At 39.9% G+C, this 23,984-nt stretch overlaps 1 protein-coding gene across 2 annotated transcripts in view; it reads left to right on the forward strand.

Annotated features, from left to right (window-relative positions):
* Window positions 1-23,984, forward strand: part of ncoa3 (nuclear receptor coactivator 3) — a 65,013-nt gene that overhangs the window by 30,736 nt on the left and 10,293 nt on the right. The window contains exons 1-10 of one of the 2 annotated variants that reach the window (XM_079845219.1): window positions 5,517-5,609; window positions 13,319-13,423; window positions 13,519-13,679; window positions 14,788-14,888; window positions 15,074-15,248; window positions 15,387-15,572; window positions 18,315-18,401; window positions 20,618-20,761; window positions 21,959-22,106; window positions 22,210-22,724. In XM_079845219.1, coding sequence (XP_079701345.1) covers window positions 13,338-13,423; window positions 13,519-13,679; window positions 14,788-14,888; window positions 15,074-15,248; window positions 15,387-15,572; window positions 18,315-18,401; window positions 20,618-20,761; window positions 21,959-22,106; window positions 22,210-22,724 — 1,603 coding nt within the window. In that variant the 5' untranslated portion in view covers window positions 5,517-5,609; window positions 13,319-13,337. Of the gene's footprint in view, window positions 1-5,516; window positions 5,610-13,318; window positions 13,424-13,518; window positions 13,680-14,787; window positions 14,889-15,073; window positions 15,249-15,386; window positions 15,573-18,314; window positions 18,402-20,617; window positions 20,762-21,958; window positions 22,107-22,209; window positions 22,725-23,984 lie in introns of those variants that run through there. The other variant, XM_079845218.1, reaches the window with a different exon arrangement.

A 23,984-nucleotide genomic window follows, 5' to 3' on the forward strand; every position in this document is an offset into this window, starting at 1 on the left:
CAGTATATGAGGGAAGTGGATCAGCGGGGGTTTGAGTTCAATAAAGAGACAGCTCTGGGGAAAAAACTGTTCTTTAGTCTGCTGGTCCTGGTCCGGTGGATCCTGAAACGCCTGCCGGAGGGCAGGAGAGAAAACAGTCTGTGGGCTGGGTGAGAGGAGTCCTTGAGGATGCTGCGAGCTCGATGCAGACAGCGTTTCCTCTGGATGTGCTCGATGGCAGGCAGTGGAGTCCCTGTGATGCGCTGGGCAGTTTTCACCACCCGCTGCAGTGCCTTGCGCTCCGCAACAGAGCAGCTCCCATACCACACTGCCACACAGTTGGTCAGGATGCTTTCTATTGCGCAGCGGTAGAAGTTCACCAGGATAGCCGAGGAGAGCTGATTCTTCCTCAGTGTCCTCAGGAAGAAGAGGCGCTGGTGAGCCTTCTTGACCAGGCTGGAGGTGTTGGTCGTCCACGACATGTCCGCCGAGATGTGGATCCCCAGGAACTTGAAACTGGAGACACGTTCAACAGCCATTCCATTGATGTGGATGGTGTCGTGTGTGCCTCTTGACTCCTTCCTGAAGTCCACGATGAGCTCCTTCGTTTTGGTGGTGTTGAGGAGCAGGTTATTATCAGCGCACCATGTGGCCAGGTGCTGGATCTCTTCCCTGTAGGCAGTCTCATCGTTGTTGCTGATGAGACCAATCACCGTAGTGTCGTCCGCAAACTTGACGATAGAATTAGATCCATACACAGGCTTGCAGTCGGCGGTGAAGAGGGAGTAGAGAAACGGGCTTAGCACACAGCCCTGTGGTACACCAGTGTTGAGTGTGATGGATGTGGAGCAGGTGAATCCTGAACGAACATTCTGGGGTCTGTCAGTTAGGAAGTCCAAAATCCAGTTACACATTGAAGTGTTGATGCCCAGGTCTCCAAGTTTAGCTATTAACTTGGATGGGATGACAGTGTTGAATGCTGAGCTGAAGTCAACAAACAGCATGCGTGCATACGTGTTCTTATGGTCCAGATGGGTGAGCACAGAGTGCAGTGCCATGGAAACGGCATCCTCTGTGCTCCTATTGCTGCGGTAGGCAAACTGGTGTGAGTCCAATGTGGATGGTATAGAGTCTTTTAGGTGTTCCAGGACCAGCCGCTCAAAGCACTTCATAACGATGGGTGTGAGTGCTACAGGGCGGTAGTCATTAGGGCACCTCGGGTTAGAGTGTTTCGGCACTGGCACAATGGAAGTGCGTTTAAAGCATGTCGGTACAGCTGCTTGGGCAAGAGACAGGTTGAAAATGTCTGTAAAAACCCCAGCGAGCTGCTCCGCACATGCCCTGAGAACACGTCCAGGGATGTTGTCTGGTCCAGCAGCCTTGTGTGCGCTGATCCGGCTCAGTGCCTTGCAGACATCTGTGGAGGAGAGTGTGATTGGTGGGTGGTCAGCTGAGGGTTTGAGCTTGGTGGCAGTTTCTCTGTTGTCTCTTTCAAAACGAGCATAAAAGTAATTTAGCTCGTTCAGGAAGTTGACATCAGTGGCTGCGGGGGTGGAGTGGGGGGGTTTGTAGTCACTGATGGCCTGGATGCCCTGCCACATGCGTCGAGGGTCAGAGTTGGAAAAGTGACCCTCTATCTTTAGCTTGTAGCAGTGCTTGGCCTTTTTGATGCCCCTCTTCAGGTTTGCCCTGGACGTACTGTAGGCTTGTGCATCACCTGATTTGAAGGCAGTATTGCGTGACTTCAGCAGGAGTCGCACTTCCCTGTTCATCCATGGCTTCTGATTAGGGTATGTGGTGATCTGTTTCTGGGTTGTAACACTGTCGATGGTGGTATTGATATGATCCAATACAGAGGAAGTGAATGAGTCAATGTCCGTGTGAGCGCCACTGGTGGCTTGAGAAGCAAACATACTCCAGTCTGTGTTTAGAAACCTTTCCTGGAGTGTGGAGTCTGCCCCCGCAGGCCACACCTTGATGGTCTTTACTGATGGCTTCACACGGTTGATGAGGGGTGAATATTTGGGTGATAGAAACAAAGAGAGGTGGTCTGACTGTCCCAGGTGGGGGAGGGGTGTCGCAACGTAAGCTCCAGCCATGTTTGTATATACATGGTCTAAGGTTTTGTTTCCTCTGGTGTGGCAGGAAACATGCTGGTGAAACTTGGGTAGCACTGACTTTAGGTTTGAATGATTAAAGTCACCTGCAACAATAAACGCAGCTTCCGGGTGATCAGTCTGTTGTTTACTGATGGCTGCGTGAAGTTCTTTCATAGCAAGCTTGGCATCAGCATCGGGTGGAATATAGGCTGCAGTGATAATAGTGGAGGTGAACTCCCGCGGTAGATAAAACGGTCTACATTTAACCATGAGAAACTCCAGGTTAGCTGAACAATGACTCCCAACAATAGCAGAGTTTGTGCACCAAGCTTTGTTAATATAAATGCACAATCCACCCCCTCTGCTCTTCCCGGAGCCATCTAGTGTTCTATCCGCCCGGAGTGTGTGGCGTCCCGCTAGCTCAATAGCGGTGTCCGGTATTCCGCTGTTTAACCAGGTTTCAGTGAAGATTAGGACGTTACAGTTCAAAAGTTTCTTACTGTGTGTAATGCTGAGTCGAATCTCCTCCATTTTGTTCACTAGCGATCGTACATTGGCAAGGAAAATGCTGGGTAAAGAGAGCCGGTAAGGAGTTAGCCTTAGCTTAGCTCTTAGACCTCCACGCTTACCCCGTCTTTGTTTACGATCACAGCGCCGCCTTCTAGCACTTCCGCCCGGCCGGGCAGAGCGCATCGCCTCGGGCGTCCTAGCGATCTCAGGAAGGAGTTGAAGATTGTCCATAAAACTGTCGGAAATTCGCAAACCAATATCCAAAAGCTCACAGCGGGTGTACGATGTAAAAGCACAACTGTTCTGTACGAACAGACCCGAGATGAACAAGAAAAATACCGCAAAATTGCAGAATCTGGAGAGACGCTGAGCCTCGCGATCTACTCGCGCCGCCATCTTGGCCAAATAAAGATGCATTCCATTCATTCACACAATATACTGACTAATAGTATCTATGATGTGTGTTCACATTGTGACTACATGAGCCCTAGTCTCAACGAAAACATGACTGGGCAGATATATGTGATGTCACATGTATAGTACTTGCCTGACCCTCAAAAACAAGCTCCAGTTAACCGCAATCATGTAATTAGCTGGCTTATGCCATTTGAAATGGTAGGCTGAAGGGTACTGTACAATACTATGTTTAATATTAAATTAGGTTTATTATTTAATATCAGTTTAATATTATATTAATGTGATATTCAAGAGGACTAGCTTCACTGCAAGTAAAACTAAAGTGGATCAAAACATTGACTGCGTAGTAGTAGTTGTAGTAGTAGTAGTAGTAGTAGTAGTAGTAGTAGTAATTATAATTAATAATAATACTTTTATTATTATTCAAACTAACATCAATATATCAGATCTAATATTTCAGTGCAAGTTAAACTGAAGTGAAAAATTAAATCGGAATAATAATATAATGTTATTTGCTGATTCATAACGCTTCGAAGCTTCATGATGCTGTATTTTGAAATCGGTCATCACTATATAAGTTGTTGTTTAGGTGTTTTTTGCGCACAAAAACTATTCTCGTCGCTTTATAAAGTTATTGTAGAACCACTGTAGTGAGATGGACTTTGTAACAACGTCTTTAGTACCTTTTATGGTTCTTGAGAGTGTACAGTGCATTGTGCCAATGGAGGCCTTTCTGAGCCATCGGATTTAAACTAAAATATCTTCTTTTGTGTTCCGAAGATGAACGGAGGTCTTACGGGTGTCGAACGACATGAGGGTAAGTAATTAATGACAGAATTTTCATTTTTGGGTGAACTAACCCTTTAATGTTCGCTGACATCCTCTATTATATCGTCTGCGTCGCCCAGTCATACGGTCTCAAGATTAATGCGGACAAGATGAAAGTATTGACAACAGACGCAACGCCGGCCATTGTTCATCTAGATGCCGACCAAATCGAGCATTATGGTACAAGAGAAGTAGCGACCACAGCAGAGGTCCACACTCGAATTGTCAAGCAGCCGCAACCTTTGCTTGCCTCAAGTGGTGCCCTCCACTAAAACCAAGGTTCTCCTCTTTCAGACCCTAATCCTGCCAGTCCTCATCTATGGATCAGAAACTTGGACGTTACTCAGACTACCTGGCCAAACTTGAGGTCTTTTAAATGCGATGCTAATGCCAGATTGTACAAGCCTCCTTTTGCGACCGGCTACAAAATGAGGATATTCGTTGCCAATGCGAACATCAGCTGACGATCGAGGAGCAGATTCAGAAACAGTGACTGCAACTACGTCTGTAGAATTACTTAGTCACTGCAGGCTACCATACAAACCCCTCTGGCAAAATCGACCTGCCCAGTGGTGGAAAGTCCAACGAACAGGATCAAACCGGTTGATGAAGATCGAGAAATCGATGTCTTAACCTCAACGAGGCCAGGTCCGCGGCCATGGACCCCCTGGCATGGAAACGTCTTGTATTCGAAAGGAGCGTCAGCGGCCGACCGCGGCATATAAGCATAATAAAAACAGCAACATAAAATGTCCCAGAATGTCGGCCCCGTCCTGCTTCATACCACAGTGCAACATTTATAAAACGTTTATCAGCTCATCCATGAACAGTCCCGTCAGATTCCTTTCCATCGGCTGTGGAGGCGAAGACGTCAATTTTGTTTTGAATAAGCGAAGTCTAGCAGCGAAACTTACATACTGTGCCATCAACATTTTGTCAGAACCCCTAATAAATCACATACCTAGTAATTACACATAATCATGGGAGAATCGTGATCTCTATTTGAAACGAAAAAAATGTGATTCTCAATTTATCTAGAATCGTGCCGCTCTACTGGAATGTTATATTGCAAATACAAAGTGAACAGTTTTTTTATTAAAATTCACGTTTTGGTCTTTTTAAAGTGAATGAACATGAAATGGCATTAACAAACCTATTTGGCTCCTTTAATGTGTCATTTTCCCAGTATAACCGGGTATTCAATGAGAACAAACTGTCTAATGTGGCATTTGCTGTCCTCTGCTCTGACAGTGCATGGAGAGTGTCTTGCATTCCCTTCTCTGTAAGTGGCAGTTTGGTTTAAAACATCTCTAGTTTGATAGAAAATGGCAAATGGAGTTTTTACGAGGCATTGAAAATAAGCTAATAACATCTTTAATCTCAAAGCATGATTGAAGCATGTTTTGTTAAATAGCTTGATAGACCTTTTATTGCACATGGAGCACAGACAGTCGCAGGTGCCGTTGACATAATTATAAGTCTGTTTCTTTTCAATAATGTATTTCTCCCTTTAACTCAGTGTGATAGTTTTGAATGGCCCACTGCTGATATGTATGGAGAAGGGGGTCTGAGGTGCCGAGGTGGACTGTGTGTTGTGTGTTTGTGGCGACAGGAGGCAGCCCCATCAATAATGCAGGTTCTCTCTGTATGGGGTCAAGGCATGATGGGATATTAAGACGTTACCCTACTGGTCGTCAGGGAAACAGGCAGAGGAGACCACATCAATTGGGAAGGGTGTTGTGGTTTTGTAGCCTGCATCTGTCAAATTTGTAGTCGGTAAATCTCTAGTTTTTCATATCTTAATTTTCATTTATAAATTATTCTTTCCCCTCCAGCCAGTGTATTAGTATCCATAAAACGTGACACATGCATTTGTATTTACAAATAACCATTGAATTCATTGCTTCTGCATTTTAAATTGTACAACAGAATCGGAAAAAAAGATTGAGGTATTATTACATTTAGGTGGGCGACGTATAGAATGCCACACAATAAATGCATGGTGATTTGGTAGTCAGTTATAAAATAACATTGTGAATATTGCAGTGTTTTTAAGTGCAGCAAAATACCAGAAGTGCCGCATTCCAAGGACGAGAATCCATGAACCGCATTATTATAAAAAATATATTGTGAAATATCAAGGTCTGCGATTCTTTTAAATATGCGCTGCAGGCGAATCTTCTAGCCAGTGTGTCTTAAAAAAAACTCTTTAGTGTACACATGGCCTAAATACTGCTCCACAAACATGAGTCTCTGCACGTGCTGTTTGTTTTGGTTTTAGTGTTCTTTTGTAAAGATGTGGCCAATTAGTAAAGATTAGTGGACATTTTAATTGAATGTTGTTTGGCCAATATTAAACAAGGGTTTGATCATGCTGTTAAGTGTAACAACAACGATCACCAGGCCGTTGGCGCCCTCTGCAGGCATCTGTTATAATACGTAATGTAAATACAGTAATTTGATTGTTTATCTTATAAATATTACATAATGTGTTTTAAAAGTGTTGTTCAATAAAACCATATGATTACTTGCTTTTGATACTTCATTTGAACCAATTATTATTGCTATTATTATATGTATTTTAATTCCTTTTAAAGGCTATTGTTCACTTAGTTTTTTTTGTGGTAATAAAAATAGACCTATCAGATACTCGATTAATCATCAAATTAATCGTCCGATTACCAAAATAATCGTTAGTGACAGACAGTCCCAAATGTGTCTCAAGTGGTGGTAGAGTTGGAAAGTTCAGTTCCTTTCCATTGCTTAAATTCAAATTGCCTGTTTCGAGTCAATCCGTTCAAATGTCCATGGGTAAAAAATAAATCTACAGTACAGAGTTGTAGAATATGGCTTCTTAACATCAATGAAACGAAAGGAAGTTCTTATTAAGAGAGTGATAGATAAGATGGGTGGAGGTGAAAGATGAAGTGCCCACAGAAAGACAGACAGACAGATTAGCTTCGAAGAGACAGAACAGAAGAACCAGTTTAGCCCATGAGGTTGAATATGTAAATATGATTGCAAAGAGCCAGCAGGCTTTTTCCAGGAAGAGGAAGTTGTGACGCAGAACTCTGTGTGTGTGGGAAGGCGCAAACAGGATGCCTGTTTTTTGCTGCTTCCTGATTCGGATAATCTCGATAACTTTCCCATTAAAATATCCACGTCCAGTCTTTATGAGAATAATGGCTCTTTGCTTAGAGATGCTCATCTGGTGCATTCTGGAAGCAGCAGTTTCAAGAGCTCAGCTATAATGAGCGGTGCTCTTGTGTGTGTTTTTATCAGATTCTCGGTTCACCTTTTGAACCTCTGAAAGATTTGGAACTGCATCACTGTATAATGGAGCAGTAATGTCCTTAAAACCCATTCACCATCCCGAAACATAAGAGCGACATAGGCAGAAGTTCCACTCTTTCTTGTATCCTTGATTCTGCTATGAGCTTCTACATTCCACGTCTCCTGCTTAATTAAAAGCGCATGTGAAGTGCTCATCCTTGGACTGAAGTTGTCTCACTCTTGCTCTTTTTCTTTCTCAGTATTTTGCTTTGACTCGTTCCTCACATTCGCATTCACACGCACCCTCGCTCTCTCATGCTCTCTTGAACAGAATGTTGATGTGGTGTCTGGTTTTGTTGCAGGTGCACTAGGAACTGTACATGAATGGAGTAGTAAAAGAACAGTTGAAGTGAAAATTCTCTCATTTACTCTTTCATTTCTGCTGAAAAATCAGCCTAAGCTGGTTTACTCGTCTCAATTGGCATTTAACTGGTTTTGACCAGCTAAAAAGTGCCCAAAACCCCTTTTGGATCCAGCCAACAGATTGGATATTGTTAGGTATGTCATTCTAAGGGTGTTTTTGCACTTGTAGTTCGGTTTGCTTGGTTCGTTTGGTCCAAAAAATGTTTACCCCTGGTCCGGTTAGCACTCACAGTGACATTTTAACACTGACTGAATCTAAAGATACTGACCCTAAAGGCACAGGGATACGCTCACAACCTGATTGGTCGGCTTTTATTATGTATATTTCTTGACAGAATTTTCTGAACATCCAAAACAATGCTGTGTGCTGGGCTAAATGCATCCATTGCATATGCGTAGCCTATATATGAAGGTATTTTGACCAGTTGAGAACTCGTGAAGAGTTTATAAAATGTGTGTAAAATGAGTCAAAACAGCGGCAGGAATCCCTCCGTCACACACATAAACGAAGAAGACGCGGTTCTGATACCTGTACTGAACTCTTATAGGCAAAATCTCGACTATAACAGGAACAAACAGGTATGCTTGCACATTGTGTGACATTATGTCCTGTTTTTGGATCGTTTACGCCTTTGGTACGTGTTTTTCATTCATACCACGCCAGAGTTCGTTTAAAAGCTGGCAGAGACTCATCTTTTCAGAGGTCTGTCGGCTTGTTTTGGTGCGCACCAAAGTTGAGATGGCAGCGTTCACAATTATTCAAATGAACCGCATTAACAAAGCAATCGCACCAAACATGCAAGTGTGAACACACCCTAAATCCACATGACTTGTAAATTACCTTTAGATTCAATAATTGAACCTAATAGGGAAATGACAACACCATAAGCATCATAAAATAGTCCAAGCGGCTCATTCACAATATTCAGATCTTCTGAAATCCTATGATAGGATTTTATGTGGGGAACAGCCCAAATTTGAGTTGTTACTGACAATTTGCCACTCTGTCATTGCTGTCGAATCTCATTTGCATTCATGTATATTCAGTAAAAAAAAATTGATTGGATTAGATTTCTATGTATGTTGTGAATTTGGTCATGGCTAAAGACGTTTGTTTGGCACAACATGCAGCGGAGAACCACAACTCCTTATCCTTGCTTAAATATGTTACAATGATGAATCATGCCAGTTATTGAGGTTTCTCTTACACATAAAGCTATTAAAGGCCACAAAGTTCATTGACCACTTTTGTGATCAATCCCGGGTGCTTTTCTTCGCTAATACACTCTCCCTAATACACATTTGGAACAGTTTGTAGAGCTGCACAATTAATCGCTAAAAGATTGCGATCTCAATGCGAACACCCACACGATCTTATTCCAAAATGACACTGATTCTCTGGTGTCTATTAAACCTTAAAATCTGTGTTTGCGCGACTGTTGAGCCAGAGAGAGCCGTTGTCATGTATATGAAACGGCTTCACAAATACTCTTTTCAACCACACAGTATCATTATTTCTATTACAAATATTCAAATGATCACAGAAGTACTGGGATTAAAGTTTATAGTTCGGATATAAACACTGAGTAAATAAACTATAGAAAGTAACTTGGCGCTTCAAATAACGATTATATCCATTACATCATTACACCAGTAGGTGGCAACAAGTGACTGTTAAAAAATTTATTTGTCATTGAATCATTCATTCAAGAGATTTGTTTATCGTGATCTTTATTTGAACCAAAACAATCGTGATTCTCATTGGCAGAATTTTCAATTTTGTTTGAAATATTTCTTTAATGTCTTGGCTAGATTTGAATGCCTTGACCTTAAAGCAAGGAACACACCAAACCGACGCCGACCAACTAGTGGCAACGAAAGCAGACTGCTGAGTTGGCTCACTTTGGCTAAAGTCGGCAGCGTCTGGGTCCAAAGTTGCCTTGACACACCAAGCAGACGCTCGACATCCAACGGCCAAGCAAGTAGCACATCCGTTCTGTACCTGCGTAAGAGTAAATTGCTTTCTGTACCAGCTGGTGGCAGAAGTCTGTTATTCAAAGCGGGAAACCGGAAGAGCTACAGGGATATAAACAAAGCTCCTCATAATCTCGCTCACCACAGGCGATGACTTCTGTTTTTTTTTCTTGTGCACTGGTTCGCTAGCTGAACAGCCAATCAGAATGATCAGAAGGCCCGACTGACCGACAAGCCCAGACGAAAAAGACTGTAAAATAGCCGACGAGGACCAACATCAGCGACGCTGCGAAACACACAGAGAAAACTTAGTTGGCCGACGCACGAAAACTGCCCGACGACCGATCGTCAGCTTGGTGTGTTCCAGGCTGAACAGTCATGAACGGTTATCTGGCTCTATCATTTTGTTTTACTCCACTGCAGAGTTCAAGGAGAAAGAAAGGGTAAAAGAGATCTAAAAGTAGAGACGGAATAAAAAAGAAAGAAGTTGGACGATGCAAACTTTTCTGCAGCAGTTTTACGGTGTGTTGTAGGTTTGTGACAGACAGCTGTACGTGTCAGCACAGGCTGTGCAGTTTGGGTACAGTTGTGTAATGTCTCACAGTCAGACTCAGGAATGATGAGCTCATACTGAGAGTTTTTAGGTGACAGAGGGCAAACTGTGTGTGTTTTTCTTAAAGGAATAGTTCTCCCAGAAATTAAAAATTGTCATTAACTCACTCTCATGTTGTTCCAAACCTGTATGACTTCATGTGCGGAACCAAAAATTAAGATTTAAAAAAAAAAATTCTCTCATCAATTTTTGTCGAAATCAACATTTTCATGCTTCAAAAAATACATTAAGACATCATAAAAGTAATCCGGAAGACTTGGTTATGGTAAACCGAAGTGTCAAGCAGGCTTGTTTTCGCTTCTGTCTATCGTGTTTGATGTTAATGATGCCCATTAATCCATGTTTATATGTGAATAAAAGTAAATGTCCATCAAAATTAAATATGTTCATCATATGAAGTAATCATGTCTATTTAGAAGCCTTGGCTTAAAGGGATAGTTCACCCAAAAAGGAAAATTACCCCATGATTTACTCACCCTCACGCCATCCTAGGTGTATACGACATTCTTCTTTCAGACGAATACAATCGGAGTTATATAAAAAAATTGTCCTGGCTCTTCCAAGCATTATAATGGCAGTGAATGGCAGCACAAAATTTGAAGCATCCATCCATTATAAAAGTAATCCAAACGGCTCCAGGGGGTTAATACAGGCCTTCTGAAGCGAATCGATAGGTTTTTGTAAGAAAAATATCCATACAGTATTCTGGGCTGCCATTATAATGCTTGGAAGACCCAGGACATATTTTAATATAACTCCGATTGTATTTGTCTGAAAGAAGAATGTCGTATGCACCTAGGATGGCTTGAGGGTGAGTAATTCATGGGGTCATTTTAATTTTTGGGTGAACTATCTCTTTAAACAGCTTGATTCATATGGATTACTTTTGTGATGTCGCAATGAAATCTAAAATGAAAGATTCTCGTTTTTTTTTGTGTGAGATATAAAAAAATATAAATTCCTGCAAAATTGACAAAAGTCCCACTCTGCATTTTTTTCTTTTTTAAGAAGCTCTTTCACTTGGATATACATCACAATAGAGCAGAAAAAGTCTACCACAACTTCAGTTTCAATTTGACTTTAAATTGATGGACAAAATTATAAGAGAATATTAAAAGTATATATATTTAAAAAAACAACAACAACATTTGTGTTCTGAAGATGAAGAAAGTGTTGTGTGTTTGGAACAACATGACAGAATTTTCATTTATGGGTGGACTCTCCCTTTAAGTGAGGGGAAAAGGCTGTTTGCATGTGTGTGTTCAGCGAGGGAAGGGGAAAAGACTGCAAGCCGATGGTCTGTGCTCTGAGATTTCCGCTGAACTCTGGGAAGGGTCAGGCGCGGGGCAAGGTCAGGGCTCTAAACAAACACACTCACACACATGCACGCATACAGCAGAGGGTCTATGACCAGTGTGACAGAGACTGATAACAGCAGAAGAAGCCGGAGAGAATGAAAAGAATGGAGACGGAAAGACAGCCATGTGTGATAACTTTTAGTTGATATTTAGTGAATGTGTGAAGTAATTTCCACTCAAGTTCACATGGATGTCTTAGCAGAGTCACCACAGTTGTAGTTCCTCATATTAACTATGGATATATTTCGCATAAAGGTGTGGTGGTCATCATAGGCTTTGAGTATGCAAATTGTCATTGTAGGCTTTGGGTATGCAAAATGTCTTCAAACACTGCAATAAATATCGACAGCATATGATGTCACTCCACGGCTTCTGTTTTAATGCATCACAAATAGAAATACATTCACAATGATGGCCGACAGAACAACTTTGGCTCAGTCAGTGCTGTAGATTTGGGGCAAGACTATCTCTTTGGGCGACCAATGGCAGACAGGCAGAATGTTTAGGAAAACGGTCATCGTTTTTGCAGTTGGTGACACTAATGGCGATTCAGTTCTGCTTCACAAGGCCATTTCAGTTTGGGAATCGGACTACGCTGGTTGGACACTTTTTTTTATTTTTTATTCCCTAACAAAAACCGATTCATAAGAGTAATTTCGGGAATCAGATTAAACTAGCCATGCCGTTTATTTTTTGTAATTTTTTTGGGATTCATTAAAAAGAACCGGCTCAAAAGAGTCATTCGTTTTGGGAATCGGCCTGTGTGATCTTGGTAATCAATATCAAGGCTGTTCAAAAAAAGATAGCAATTTTAAAATCAGTATTTTTGCATAGAAGACACACACTTCACCTTTTAAATAAATGGTGCTTGATTTGATATTTTATATCTAAAGCAATGACATGCATACATTTTAAGTGTAAGAGTAAATAATATTTAGGGGCCACTCTATGTCTTTGCATACATAACTTGAAAGGAAAACAGACATGTCAGAAGTGGCAGTGGCAGTGCCAGTAACTAACAACTAAAAAAAAAAGTGTCACTAAAGAGGAGGAAGTGTTGTCGTTGGTGAAGTGGGCGGAGCGATGGCGGTAAAAGTAGGAAGAAATGGTGTGATTGTGTGTCATAATGAGACGTGGAGGAAGGGCATTATATCACAATGTTTCTGAAATGCATTTTGGGAGGGGGCTAGAGTGTTTTGTGACCACGTTGTCTTTAATTCTGTATTAGAGTAATTCAGATTCATTAGTCTGCTTTTTAATTAGATCATTTATACATTTCATTTATATGTTGTGCAGCGTACGGCTTCACGGATTGAGATAATTGACCCTGCTACAGAAACACACACACACACACACACACACACACACACACAAACACACTGAGGGTTGATCCATTTCCCCTGGGGCCCCGTTTCACTCCATCATAATCAGTGTCTCTTCTCAGACACACTGTCACACAAACACACACACACACACACACACACACACACAGACACACACACACACGCGCGCAGCACCGCTGCTGAGGCCTGGAACATTCCACACATTCAGCTGTATGTGGGAACACTTAAAAATAAGCCGTACACACACACACACACACACACACACATACAAACACACACACACACACACACACACATGCAGTTTTTTACTAAACCATTTGGAAAGAGATAAAGCCTTCAAGTGCATTGTGTAGAAGTGCCAAAGTCAGCTCTTTGTTTGTTTTTTTAGTGCACTTGTTATGAAATAGAAGTGTTTTTAGTTTTTCTATCATTTTGAGATCATAATATGCCTTTAGATGTGTTTTCTCTGCCCCAAATCTCAACTTTGTGTGTATTTCTCAGGTGCTGATATGTTATAAACATGAGTGGAGTGGGTGAGAACTCACTTGAGCCGCTGTGCTCGGACCGGAAGCGCAAACTCTCCACGTGTGACACACCAGGACAAGGGTGAGACATTTTTTAGGGAGAACGGAAACACGCAAAGAGCAATGTATTACATGTGTTTTCCTCACTAAAATTATGTTGTTTTTTTTAAATTACAGATGTGATAAGCGCAGGAGGGAACAGGAGAGCAAGTATATAGAGGAGCTGGCTGAACTGATTTCGGCCAACCTTAGTGACATCGACAGCTTCAATGTCAAACCCGACAAATGTGCCATCCTTAAAGAGACAGTGCGCCAGATACGGCAGATTAAAGAGCAAGGTACACATCTGCTAGAACTGCTCTTTTACATATCAGTCTGTGAAAATATTTACTAAACCCACAGTGTGGGGAAATGGTTGAATGGCTCGGTTTCATAAAACGCTGCCACCTGGTGGCAAGTGGCATGTTATATTACTGCAGTCTGACCCCGACATTGAGTGCATCTTTAACGCATTTGCTACTTTTTAGCTGATAGAAAAGAGTTTTTTGACAATTTTTTGACAAAAATATAAAAATGAATGTGAATGAGACTGTATTATCTAGCAGCAAAACTTTAAAAGTTAAATCAATAAATCATTTTTACATAAAGAAAAACAGTGTAAAATAATGAGCTTAATTACTATATTTGTAAGATTTTGGGTACAATGACAGCCTTGTTTTTATCCCTCTCTTAATTATATATTGCATTCAAAAGAGTGTTCTCCACAAGTCTGTTGCATGAGACAGGCCTATACATGCCTTTTTTCATTTGGGCTATATAACTCAGTGTTCATGCATGAAACTATGAATAGGCATTGGTGTTCATTCTACCTTATTTGACATTCTGTCGGTTAATCTTGTCTTACAGGAATGAAACCTACAAATCTACATTAGAAATAAACAGATCAAATGTCCTTTTTTTTTTAAGCTGTTCTCACTTCGTATGCAATTATTTGGTCACATACTGTCATGTTGTGAGATATTATTACAATTAAAAATAAGAGTTTTCTTTTTAAATACATTAAATACATTGTCCTTTAATCCTGAATGACAGTAAAGCTGATTTTTTCAGTGTCATATGATCCTTCAGAAACATTTTATATGCTGATTTTGGTGTTCAAGAAATATTTCTTATTATGAAAGTTGAAAACAAACTTTTTTTCAGGTCTCCGATGAATAGAACGTCATAAAGCAGGATTTATTTGAAATATTTTGTAACATTATAATTGTCATTAGTGTCAGTTTCGATCAATTTAATGCATCTTTGCTGAATAACTGTATCAATATCTTTCAAAAAATAAATGTATAAAGATATACACTGCTGTTCAAAAGTAATAAATATCTTTACAACTTTGCGTATTTTTCCAAAACATTTCTAATATGTGCTTTGTAATCACACGTCACACAGGTAAAAGCTCATGTGGCGACGATGATGTCCAGAAGGCGGATGTCTCCTCTACTGGTCCAGGAGTCATCGACAAGGACCATCTGGGCCCTCTGTTGCTACAGGTTAGATTAGAGACCTAAAGGTCAAGGGTCAGCCAAAGAACATTTGCTCATTTCTCATACTAGCATCCTTACCAATTACAATTTAGTGTCTTTTATGAAGTATTCAAAGGATTGGGAAATTATTAAAACAAGTTAAAAGTTAAATTAATAATATGAATTCTGCTTTTCCCCCATCTCTCTATCAGGCTCTGGATGGGTTTTTGTTTGTGGTGAGTCGTGAAGGCAGCATTGTGTTTGTATCAGATAATGTGACTCAGTACCTGCAGTATAAACAGGAGGAGCTGATCAACACCAGCATCTACAACATACTGCATGAGGAAGACCGAGAAGAATTGCATAAAAACTTGCCCAAAAGCAATGGTACGAATGTACTCTATATATCTAAAACGATGTTTTAAGTGAATTTTGCTCTTTGACTGTTCAAAATAACATAAGCATACATGCAGAAATTCATGATGCCACTTGATTAAAGCAAAACATTTCTGTATGTATGTTAAGGTCCCAACAGTGTGTCATGGGGTGGTGATGCTTCCCGTCAGAAGAGTCACACGTTTAACTGCCGCATGCTGGTGAAGTTCGGCCATGGCGGTCCTGGAGCTGAAGAAGGGGCCGGTGGGCCACGCTACGAGACTATGCAATGCTTCGCTCTTACACAGCCTAAAGCAATGATGGAGGAAGGGGAAGGTCAGTTGTAAATTTATACATTTCAACAGTGTTGGGTAGTAGCGACGTTAATAGTTTTACTACCGTATTTACCGGACTATTAAGTCGCTCCGGATAATAAGTCGCATTAGTCAAAAAATGCGTCATAAAGAGGAAAAAAACATATATAAGTCGCACTGGACTATAACGCCAGCTTCACACCGCACACGCAAGCAGTGCATTGGCAGAGCAGAAGCAGTGCGGACTGCGAGAGCCGCGTGTGCATTCACACTGGCAGTGTTTGTCTCGCGCAGCTGAGCCTCTCCCAGCAGAGCGTTCAAGCACCCATCTGTGGACTCATTCCTCCAGCTCTGGCCATCTTGCTTTCAGTCCACGATTAGCTTTCTTTGTTTTCTTCATTACAGTTAAAGTAACCTCTGCTTTTCGCCAGTCCCTCACAAGTTTCTCACTCACTCCAAACTTTCTTTCTGCTGCTCGATTATCGTTTTCGGCTGCATATTTTACCACCTGCAGTTTGTAATTTGCTGAATAGGATTTTCTTTTTGGGGGGCATTTTGTTTGTGTTCAGTCTTTTTCAGTTGTCTTTCAGTTAATTTTTTCAGGGGTAGGCTACAGGAGCAGCATAGAGCGCCCTCTCGCGGCTGTAGACGTAGCTAAATGTTTATCCTTGTCAGTTGGTATGAATTAATTTTGATATACAAGTCGCACCTGACTATAAGTCACAGGACCAGCCAAACAAAAAAGTGCAACTTATAGTCCGGAAAATACGGTAATTTTTTTTTAGTAGCTTGTCAGTAGCTCAGTTATTTTTTAAAACTGTAGCTTTTCCAGTAGCTAACTACTTTATCCAGTAAGTAGCGGTGTAGTGTAACCAAAAGCTACATTCCTGTTTGGGTTCTGATGAGTCACGAGCCTGTAATGAGCGAAGCGGAGCGGTGTGAGCTCAGCTCAATATTCCGCTCTATGCAGGTGCGCTCCACTCATGAACCGCTCCCCGGTAAAACGACGTTCGCTCAAATCCCGTTCCGACATGAAATTTCTCTGTACTGTAGCCTACTATACTTGTTGTAGGCATTAAACAATATTTTGTTTCATATTTATGTTTAAATATTATAATGTTGTTTTTAAATTTCATCTAGGCTATATTCATTATGAAAAGTGCAAAGATGCCCTATATGTCAAAGACATGGAGTGGGTCAGAAATGATTTTGACCACTTCATTTAAGTTTTGTTTCGTAGAAAGCCTTTCTTTAAAGTGAATTTCATTTTGTATAAATTGAAAATTAATACAATGAAATGAATATCAACCTGAATTCTAGCCTGGCTCCGCCCTCCTGCGTACTTTCGCTCAATTGATCGTTCGCAAAGACCCGCCCCTTTAGTTACTGTTGCTGTCCAACAAGCCATGGTGCTCTCACACCACACACATGTTCTCATGTAGAGAAAATACATCGCGGAGCAAAGAGGACAATGACAACATGCTGACAGACAGGACAGAGCAAGTTACTTTTGATATTAAGCAAAGTATCAACTTTGAAATAGTCATTTTTTTAAAGAAATTTTAACAATAAATACCATTTTGTGGCTCTTTAATATGTTGTGATCGCTGTAGATTAAAGTTGCTTGTGAACCGATTATCTCTTCCTTGTAGTTCATTGATAAGCATGAAATAAACATGAATAAACACTAAAAGAGATATTGTTTCAACCGCGGAAAGACGTCAGTACACACCGTTTTTCCAAGTTCAAGTCCACCAACGTTAATCTACTAACTCTCCTGACTGCTTTGTTGCACAAAACGGCAGATTCGGCGATGTGATTGGTCAGATTGCCTGTTAATCAAACTTGCGGCGAAGGGTGAATTTTAATTTTCCTTCTGTACTCTGTCTGGGATTTAGGTCTATTCTCTGATTTTCTCTGGTCAAATTTGAACCGGTCCAATCAGCGAACAGAGGGAGTGGCTGAGAACGATGACGTTGATGTCACGCGCTAGTTTGAGATGACCTATGTCACGACCAAACTTTAGCGATTGGCAGGGCCACACGGAATCTGTGGAATTTTTTTGTGATTTCTGCGCTGAATTGTTTTTAAAACCATAATATAATTATGCGGAATGGTTATAAATGTGTTAAAAAGATCTAAGAATATTGGAACTGAAAGCATTACAAATAAAATATAAAATATTCACTTCTTAACTTCTATTTAAAGTTTTTCAATACAAATCCAAATAGAACAACTTGCATTTTAAACAAAGCTAGATCTCTCTTATAGTACATCCACTAAAAGATGGAGAAAATATTACTTTATCAATTGTATTGTACACAAATCATTAAATAAGCAATTTCATATCGATGAATATATATTGCGATGAAATGCAATGTACGAGAGTCTGGTAGGTCCAGGCTACCTGAATTCACCCTATACTCTTTGAAATCACAATTACATTGCATTATGTTGCTTGAAACCCCAAATATTATAACATTCTTCTTTAACAATTATTCAGTTCTTTGTAACAATGTCATTGTAAAAAAAGAAAATAGTTTCAATGTACTTTTTGATAGTAACTTGTAGTGTACCTAACTCCTTTTTCAAAAGGGTAGCTTGAATGTAACTTAACTACTTTAACTTACAAGTAGCTTGTAGCTTGTTAAGCTACAGTTTCAGAGTAGCCTGCCCAACACTGCATTTCAATACTTTTTATACAGATTGCCTTTTTTGTAGTGCGGTTTAATTATAAATAGTGTTTTCTTCTTCTGTCTTTCAGACCTGCAGTCCTGTATGATTTGTGTTGCACGAAGAGTGACGGCAGTGGAGAGGACGGAACGATTCAGCACTAGACATGAACTATCAGGTAAAATTTATTACGGTGCCATTCAACTCAATGTAAATCTCATTAACGAAATTACATATTTCTTTGATTCCATCTACAATACATAGACAAGGCGAAAAGTTGTCATGACAGTAATTTAATAGTTTAATGACTTAAGTTAATTAAATACTCTTAATGAAAACATGATATAACACTGCAGGATATTAAAAAGACAATAACAGCGTTTACAAAGTGAATGCACAAAGAATTGATGTGAATATTGCATTTATGTGCTGAAATTGATGAATAGCATTAAACTGAACTAGCAGGTTAATAAGCTCTTTTAAACACATGCACACACAAAGACATACATGTAATGACATATATCTACTATATATATATATATATATATGTATATGTATATGTATATATATATGTATATGTATATGTATGTATATATATATATATATAATACATAAACATATATATACATATATAATATACATAAACATATATATACATATATATATACACACATACAGGGAGTGCAGAATTATTAGGCACGTTGATTTTCTGATCATATTTTTTTTCCAGGCACATTTGACCAATTCCAAACCACAGTAATCCTAATAACTACTATTGATTTAGTATTTAATAATGTATAAGTGATATATAATTGTTCATGAAGGCTGGAAATGAAAATCACCTTATATTCAGGTGTGCAGAATTATTAGGCATGTTTTCTTTTACAGATAAATTGAGCCAAAAAAGAGATTTAACTCAGACTGAAAAGTCAAAAAGTATTAAATGCCCATGAGAAGGATGCAATACTAATGCAATACTAGACATTGCAGTTAAGGCATGACCATTGGACAGTGAAATGCTCGTTGGGTCAGCAGGATCTGACAAAAACAGGTGGTGAAGTAAAGACACCTGTTAACTGCAAAATAATTAAGAATTAAGGTGAAGAATTAAGGGTGAAACCATCAGGAACCCTTTAGTCTCCAGCGCCACCATTTTCCAGAGCTGCAACCTACCTGGAGTCTCCAGAAGTGCAAGGTGTCAGGATCTCAGAGACTTAGGTAAAGAATCCTAAAAAATGAAGAAAAATACATGAAGAAGGTTTTGTAAAATACATGAAGAAGGTTTTTTTTATAGGCTTTATGGACAGATAGGTTGAGAGTGACTCTTGAAGGACCAGCACCACATCCTCTAGTACCACTGTTTGAAGAATTCATCTTCCAGAATCTGGCAGTACGTTTTGGGAGTTCATTTTTAGTCCATCTCTGCAAAACGGACTTCAGGATGGACTAAAATGAACTCCCAAAACGTACTGCCAGATTCTGGAAGATGAATTCTTCAAACAGTGGTACTAGAGGATGTGGTGCTGGTCCTTCAAGAGTCACTCTCAACCTATCTGTCCATAAAGCCTATAAAAAAACCTTCTTCATGTATTTTACAACACTTCAGCTTGTGATTCTTATCTAGTGGGGGTCATTTTTTAGGATTCTTTACCTAACTGAAGTCTCTGAGATCCTGACACCTTGCACTTCTGGAGACTCCAGGTAGGTTGCAGCTTTGGAAAATGGTGGCGCTGGAGACTAAAGGGTTCCTGATGGTTTCACCCTTAATTCTTCACCTTAATTCTTAATTCTTTTGCAGTTAACAGGTGTCTTTTCTTCACCACCTGTTTTTGTCAGATCCTGCTGACCCAACGAGCATTTCACTGTCCAATGGTCACGCCTTAACTGCAATGTCTAGTATTGCATTAGTATTGCATCCTTCTCATGGGCATTTAATACTTGACTTTTCAGTCTGAGTTAAATCTCTTTTTTGGCTCAATTTATCTGTAAAAGAAAACATGCCTAATAATTCTGCACACCTGAATATAAAGTGATTTTCATTTCCAGCCTTCATGAACAATTATATATCACTTATACATTATTAAATACTAAATCAATAGTAGTTATTAGGATTACTGTGGTTTGGAATTGGTCAAATGTGCCTGGAAAAAAAATATGATCAGAAAATCAACGTGCCTAATAATTCTGCACTCTCTGTATGTATATATATATATATAGATAAGTATAAAGGGCACTTTCATCAGAACAAAAAACATATGAATACAATGAAAAAGGTAAGGATGTGTGCTATTAAAATCAGGTGATATTCGGACTGGTGGACAGTGAAACGGACAAAAAACATCACATAGACATACAGGTCTAGTACCAAATCTGAGCATCTGTGTTTGACCACAGGTAAACTGATCGAGATCGAGCAACAGAGCCTGTTGCACACCACCATGCGTCCTGGCTGGGAGGATTTAGTGCGCAGGTGTATGCAGATGTTCCTGCATCGCAGCGAGGGACAGCCCTGGTCCTACAAGAGACACTATCATGAAGGTATGTGTTAGTACACATGCATGGATCTTTTCATTTCCAGTATGAACCCTTTTCACATTTCTGGGGTTGTCAGAAGCGTCATAACTGAGTACATTTCTAGAGTGGTGAAGCTTTAACAAATATATTTGTTGCGTTCATCTTCAGAACACAAAGATCTTTTTGATGAAATCTGAGAGATTTCTGTCCCTCCATTGACAGCTACGCAACTGAAACGTTGACGCATCAAAAAGTTCATGAAGAGATTGTAAAATGAAACCACATGAATTCGGTGGTTTAGTCCAAATTTTCTGAAGAGACTTGATCACTTTATATGATGAACAGATTGAATTTAGGCTTTTATTCACATATAAACATTCATCAACACATCAGATAGGGTAAACTGAAGCTCAGGCATGTTCGCTTGACGTGCAAGAACCAATGAGGTTTGTTCTCGCAGGTTCAGTTGAGCTGTGAATAAAGTTGTGTGTGAATAAAAGCCTAAATTCAATCTGTTCATTATATAAAGCAATCAAGTCTCTTCAGAAAATTTTGACTAAACCGATTAATTCATGTGGATTCGTTTTATCATCTCTTTATGGACTTTTTGAAGTGTCAAAGTGGTATTTGTCAATGGAGGGACTGAAAGCTGTCAAAATCAATCAAAAAGGTCTTCATTTGTGTTCTGAAGATGGACAAAAGTCTTGCGCCGGGTTTGGAACGACATGAGGGTGAGTAAGTGATGACAGAATTTTCATTTTTGTGTGAACTTACCCTTTAACTAGTTTTCTCTAATTGTATGCCAAGGTAATATAACACAAAGTATAGTGTAATAAATGTACATACATTTATTTATTTTTTAAATGGTGTACCTGATGAAGGTCATGGGACCGAAACATTGTGAATAAAGCTATTTTGATGTGTGCAAGTACAGATAGTGTGCAGGATTTTTTCGTTTTTTACTTTTTTTTTTAATGAAAATATAAAAAAAGGTTTGTTAATAACTGTGGAAATGTGTGTCATCACACCAAACTGTGCAATGGACCCTTTTCACAGACTGTTTAAATTAAGTAAATGACTCCATGTACTCGGAGAAAAAATATTGAAGGACAAAATGGAAGTGTGAATTCTGTAACATGCTGCTTTTGCATGCGGTGTGAAATTGACAGATTGAGTACTTTTTGTTATAATGATGTTTTTTTTTCTTCTTCTTCTATTCAGCGTATGTTCATGGCAGAGCAGAGACTCCGCCCTATCGGTTCTCTTTGTCAGATGGCACTCCGGTAACGGCACAAACGCGTAGCGAGCTATGCCGAAACCCAGTCACCAACGATCCGGTCACATTCCTCTCTACCCATCTTCTGCAGAGGTTTGTGCAAATCTGCCCAAAGCCAACAGTTACACACTACTCTGATTTTACATGAAAATACCTCTGTGCTGTCCTTGCCCTCATCTCAATTTCTTTCACACAGGGAGCAAAATGGATACAGACCTAACCAGGCTGGTGTAATGCGATCAGTTATGGGCAATGCAAATCCGAATGCCCAGATGGGCATGGGCAATACCAGGGGCTACGGCATGAACGAGCAAGGTCACATGGGACCCAGAGGAGGACCTATGTACGGCCCAGGCAACAGGATGAATCAAATGAACCCGATGCATCAGATGAATCAAATGAACCAGATGAATTCAATGAATCAAATGAATATGAATCAGATGAACTGCATGAATCAAATGAGCACTATGAATCAGATGAATCAAATGAATCAGATGAACTCAATGAATCAGATGAACTCTATGAATCAGATGGGCCATCCTGGCATGAATCAGCACCAACAGGGTCAGTTTCATGGTGGTGGTTATGGAATGGGCATGACAAGTCCCTCACAAGGAAGCCCCGGTATGAATCCTGCTCAACAGAACCTCATTGGGTCGCCGCGGATACGAGGGAGTCCTAAAATGGGGGCAAGTCCTTTCTCTCCTGGAGGTATGTGTCCTGTTTTTGCAGTTTAGATTCAATGGATGGAATTCTAGGCCTGCGGAATCTAACAGGATTCAAACACATCATATACCAAGCACCTTGTGTATTTGTTTATTAAATATTTTAGCTGATTTGATAATGCTTTCACTCCAGTAAACAGGGATGGTTTTCGATTTGTTTTTAAAATTGGTATTTTAACAAATATAATTGTATTTAAAGGGTTAGTTCACCCAAAAATGAAAATTCTGTCATTAATTACTTACCCTCACGTCGTTCGACACCCGTAAGACCTCCGTTCATCTTCGGAACAGAAATTAAGATATTTTAGTTGAAATCTGATGGCTCTGAAAGGCCTCCATTGGCACAATGGCACTTTACACTCTCAAGACCCTTAAAAGGTACTAAAGACGTCGTTACAAAGTCCATCTCACTACAGTGGTTCTAAAATAACTTTATGAATCGGCGACAATAGTTTTTGTGCGCAAAAAAACCCTAAATAACGACTTACATTGTGATGACGATTTCAAAACAAGACATCATGAAGCTTCAAAGCGTTATGAATCAGTGAGCCGAATGATGATTCGGATCGCGTGTCAAACCGCCAAACTGCTGAAATTTGGCGATTCAAAACGGTGATTCGACTCGCTGATTCATAATGCTTCGAAGCTTCATGATGTCTTGTTTTGAAATCGTCATCACTATATAAGTTGTTATTTAGGGTTTTTTTGCGCACAAAAACTATTGTCGCCGATTCATAAAGTTATTTTAGAACCACTGTAGTGAGATGGACTTTGTAACGACGTCTTTAGTACCTTTTAAGGGTCTTGAGAGTGTAAAGTGCCATTGTGCCAATGGAGGCCTTTCAGAGCCATCAGATTTCAACTAAAATATCTTAATTTCTGTTCCGAAGATGAACGGAGGTCTTACGGGTGTCGAACGACATGAGGGTAAGTAATTAATGACAGAATTTTCATTTTTGGGTGAACTAACCCTTTAAATAAATGTTGCAGATCTTTCTCTTTCAACCATCACAGAAAATGTGAAAAGCTTCCAGATTTCATTGGCCTAATAAAATATTATAGTAGTATTTTGTCTATTAAGCCCAAAATATACTTCAGCTTTGACGTAAATGCTTTATGTATGCATAAGGAAAATACACAGCCTTTCAAAGTATACTCTGTTTGATAGTGTGTGTGTGTGAACACAGGCACTCAATACATGCACACCAGAACAGTGTGTCTGCACTATTTCTCCCCAGAAGTTATT

The sequence above is a fragment of the Gobio gobio genome (genome assembly GCF_949357685.1).
Source record: "Gobio gobio genome assembly, chromosome: 19".
In the NCBI taxonomy this organism is placed as follows: domain Eukaryota; kingdom Metazoa; phylum Chordata; class Actinopteri; order Cypriniformes; family Gobionidae; genus Gobio; species Gobio gobio.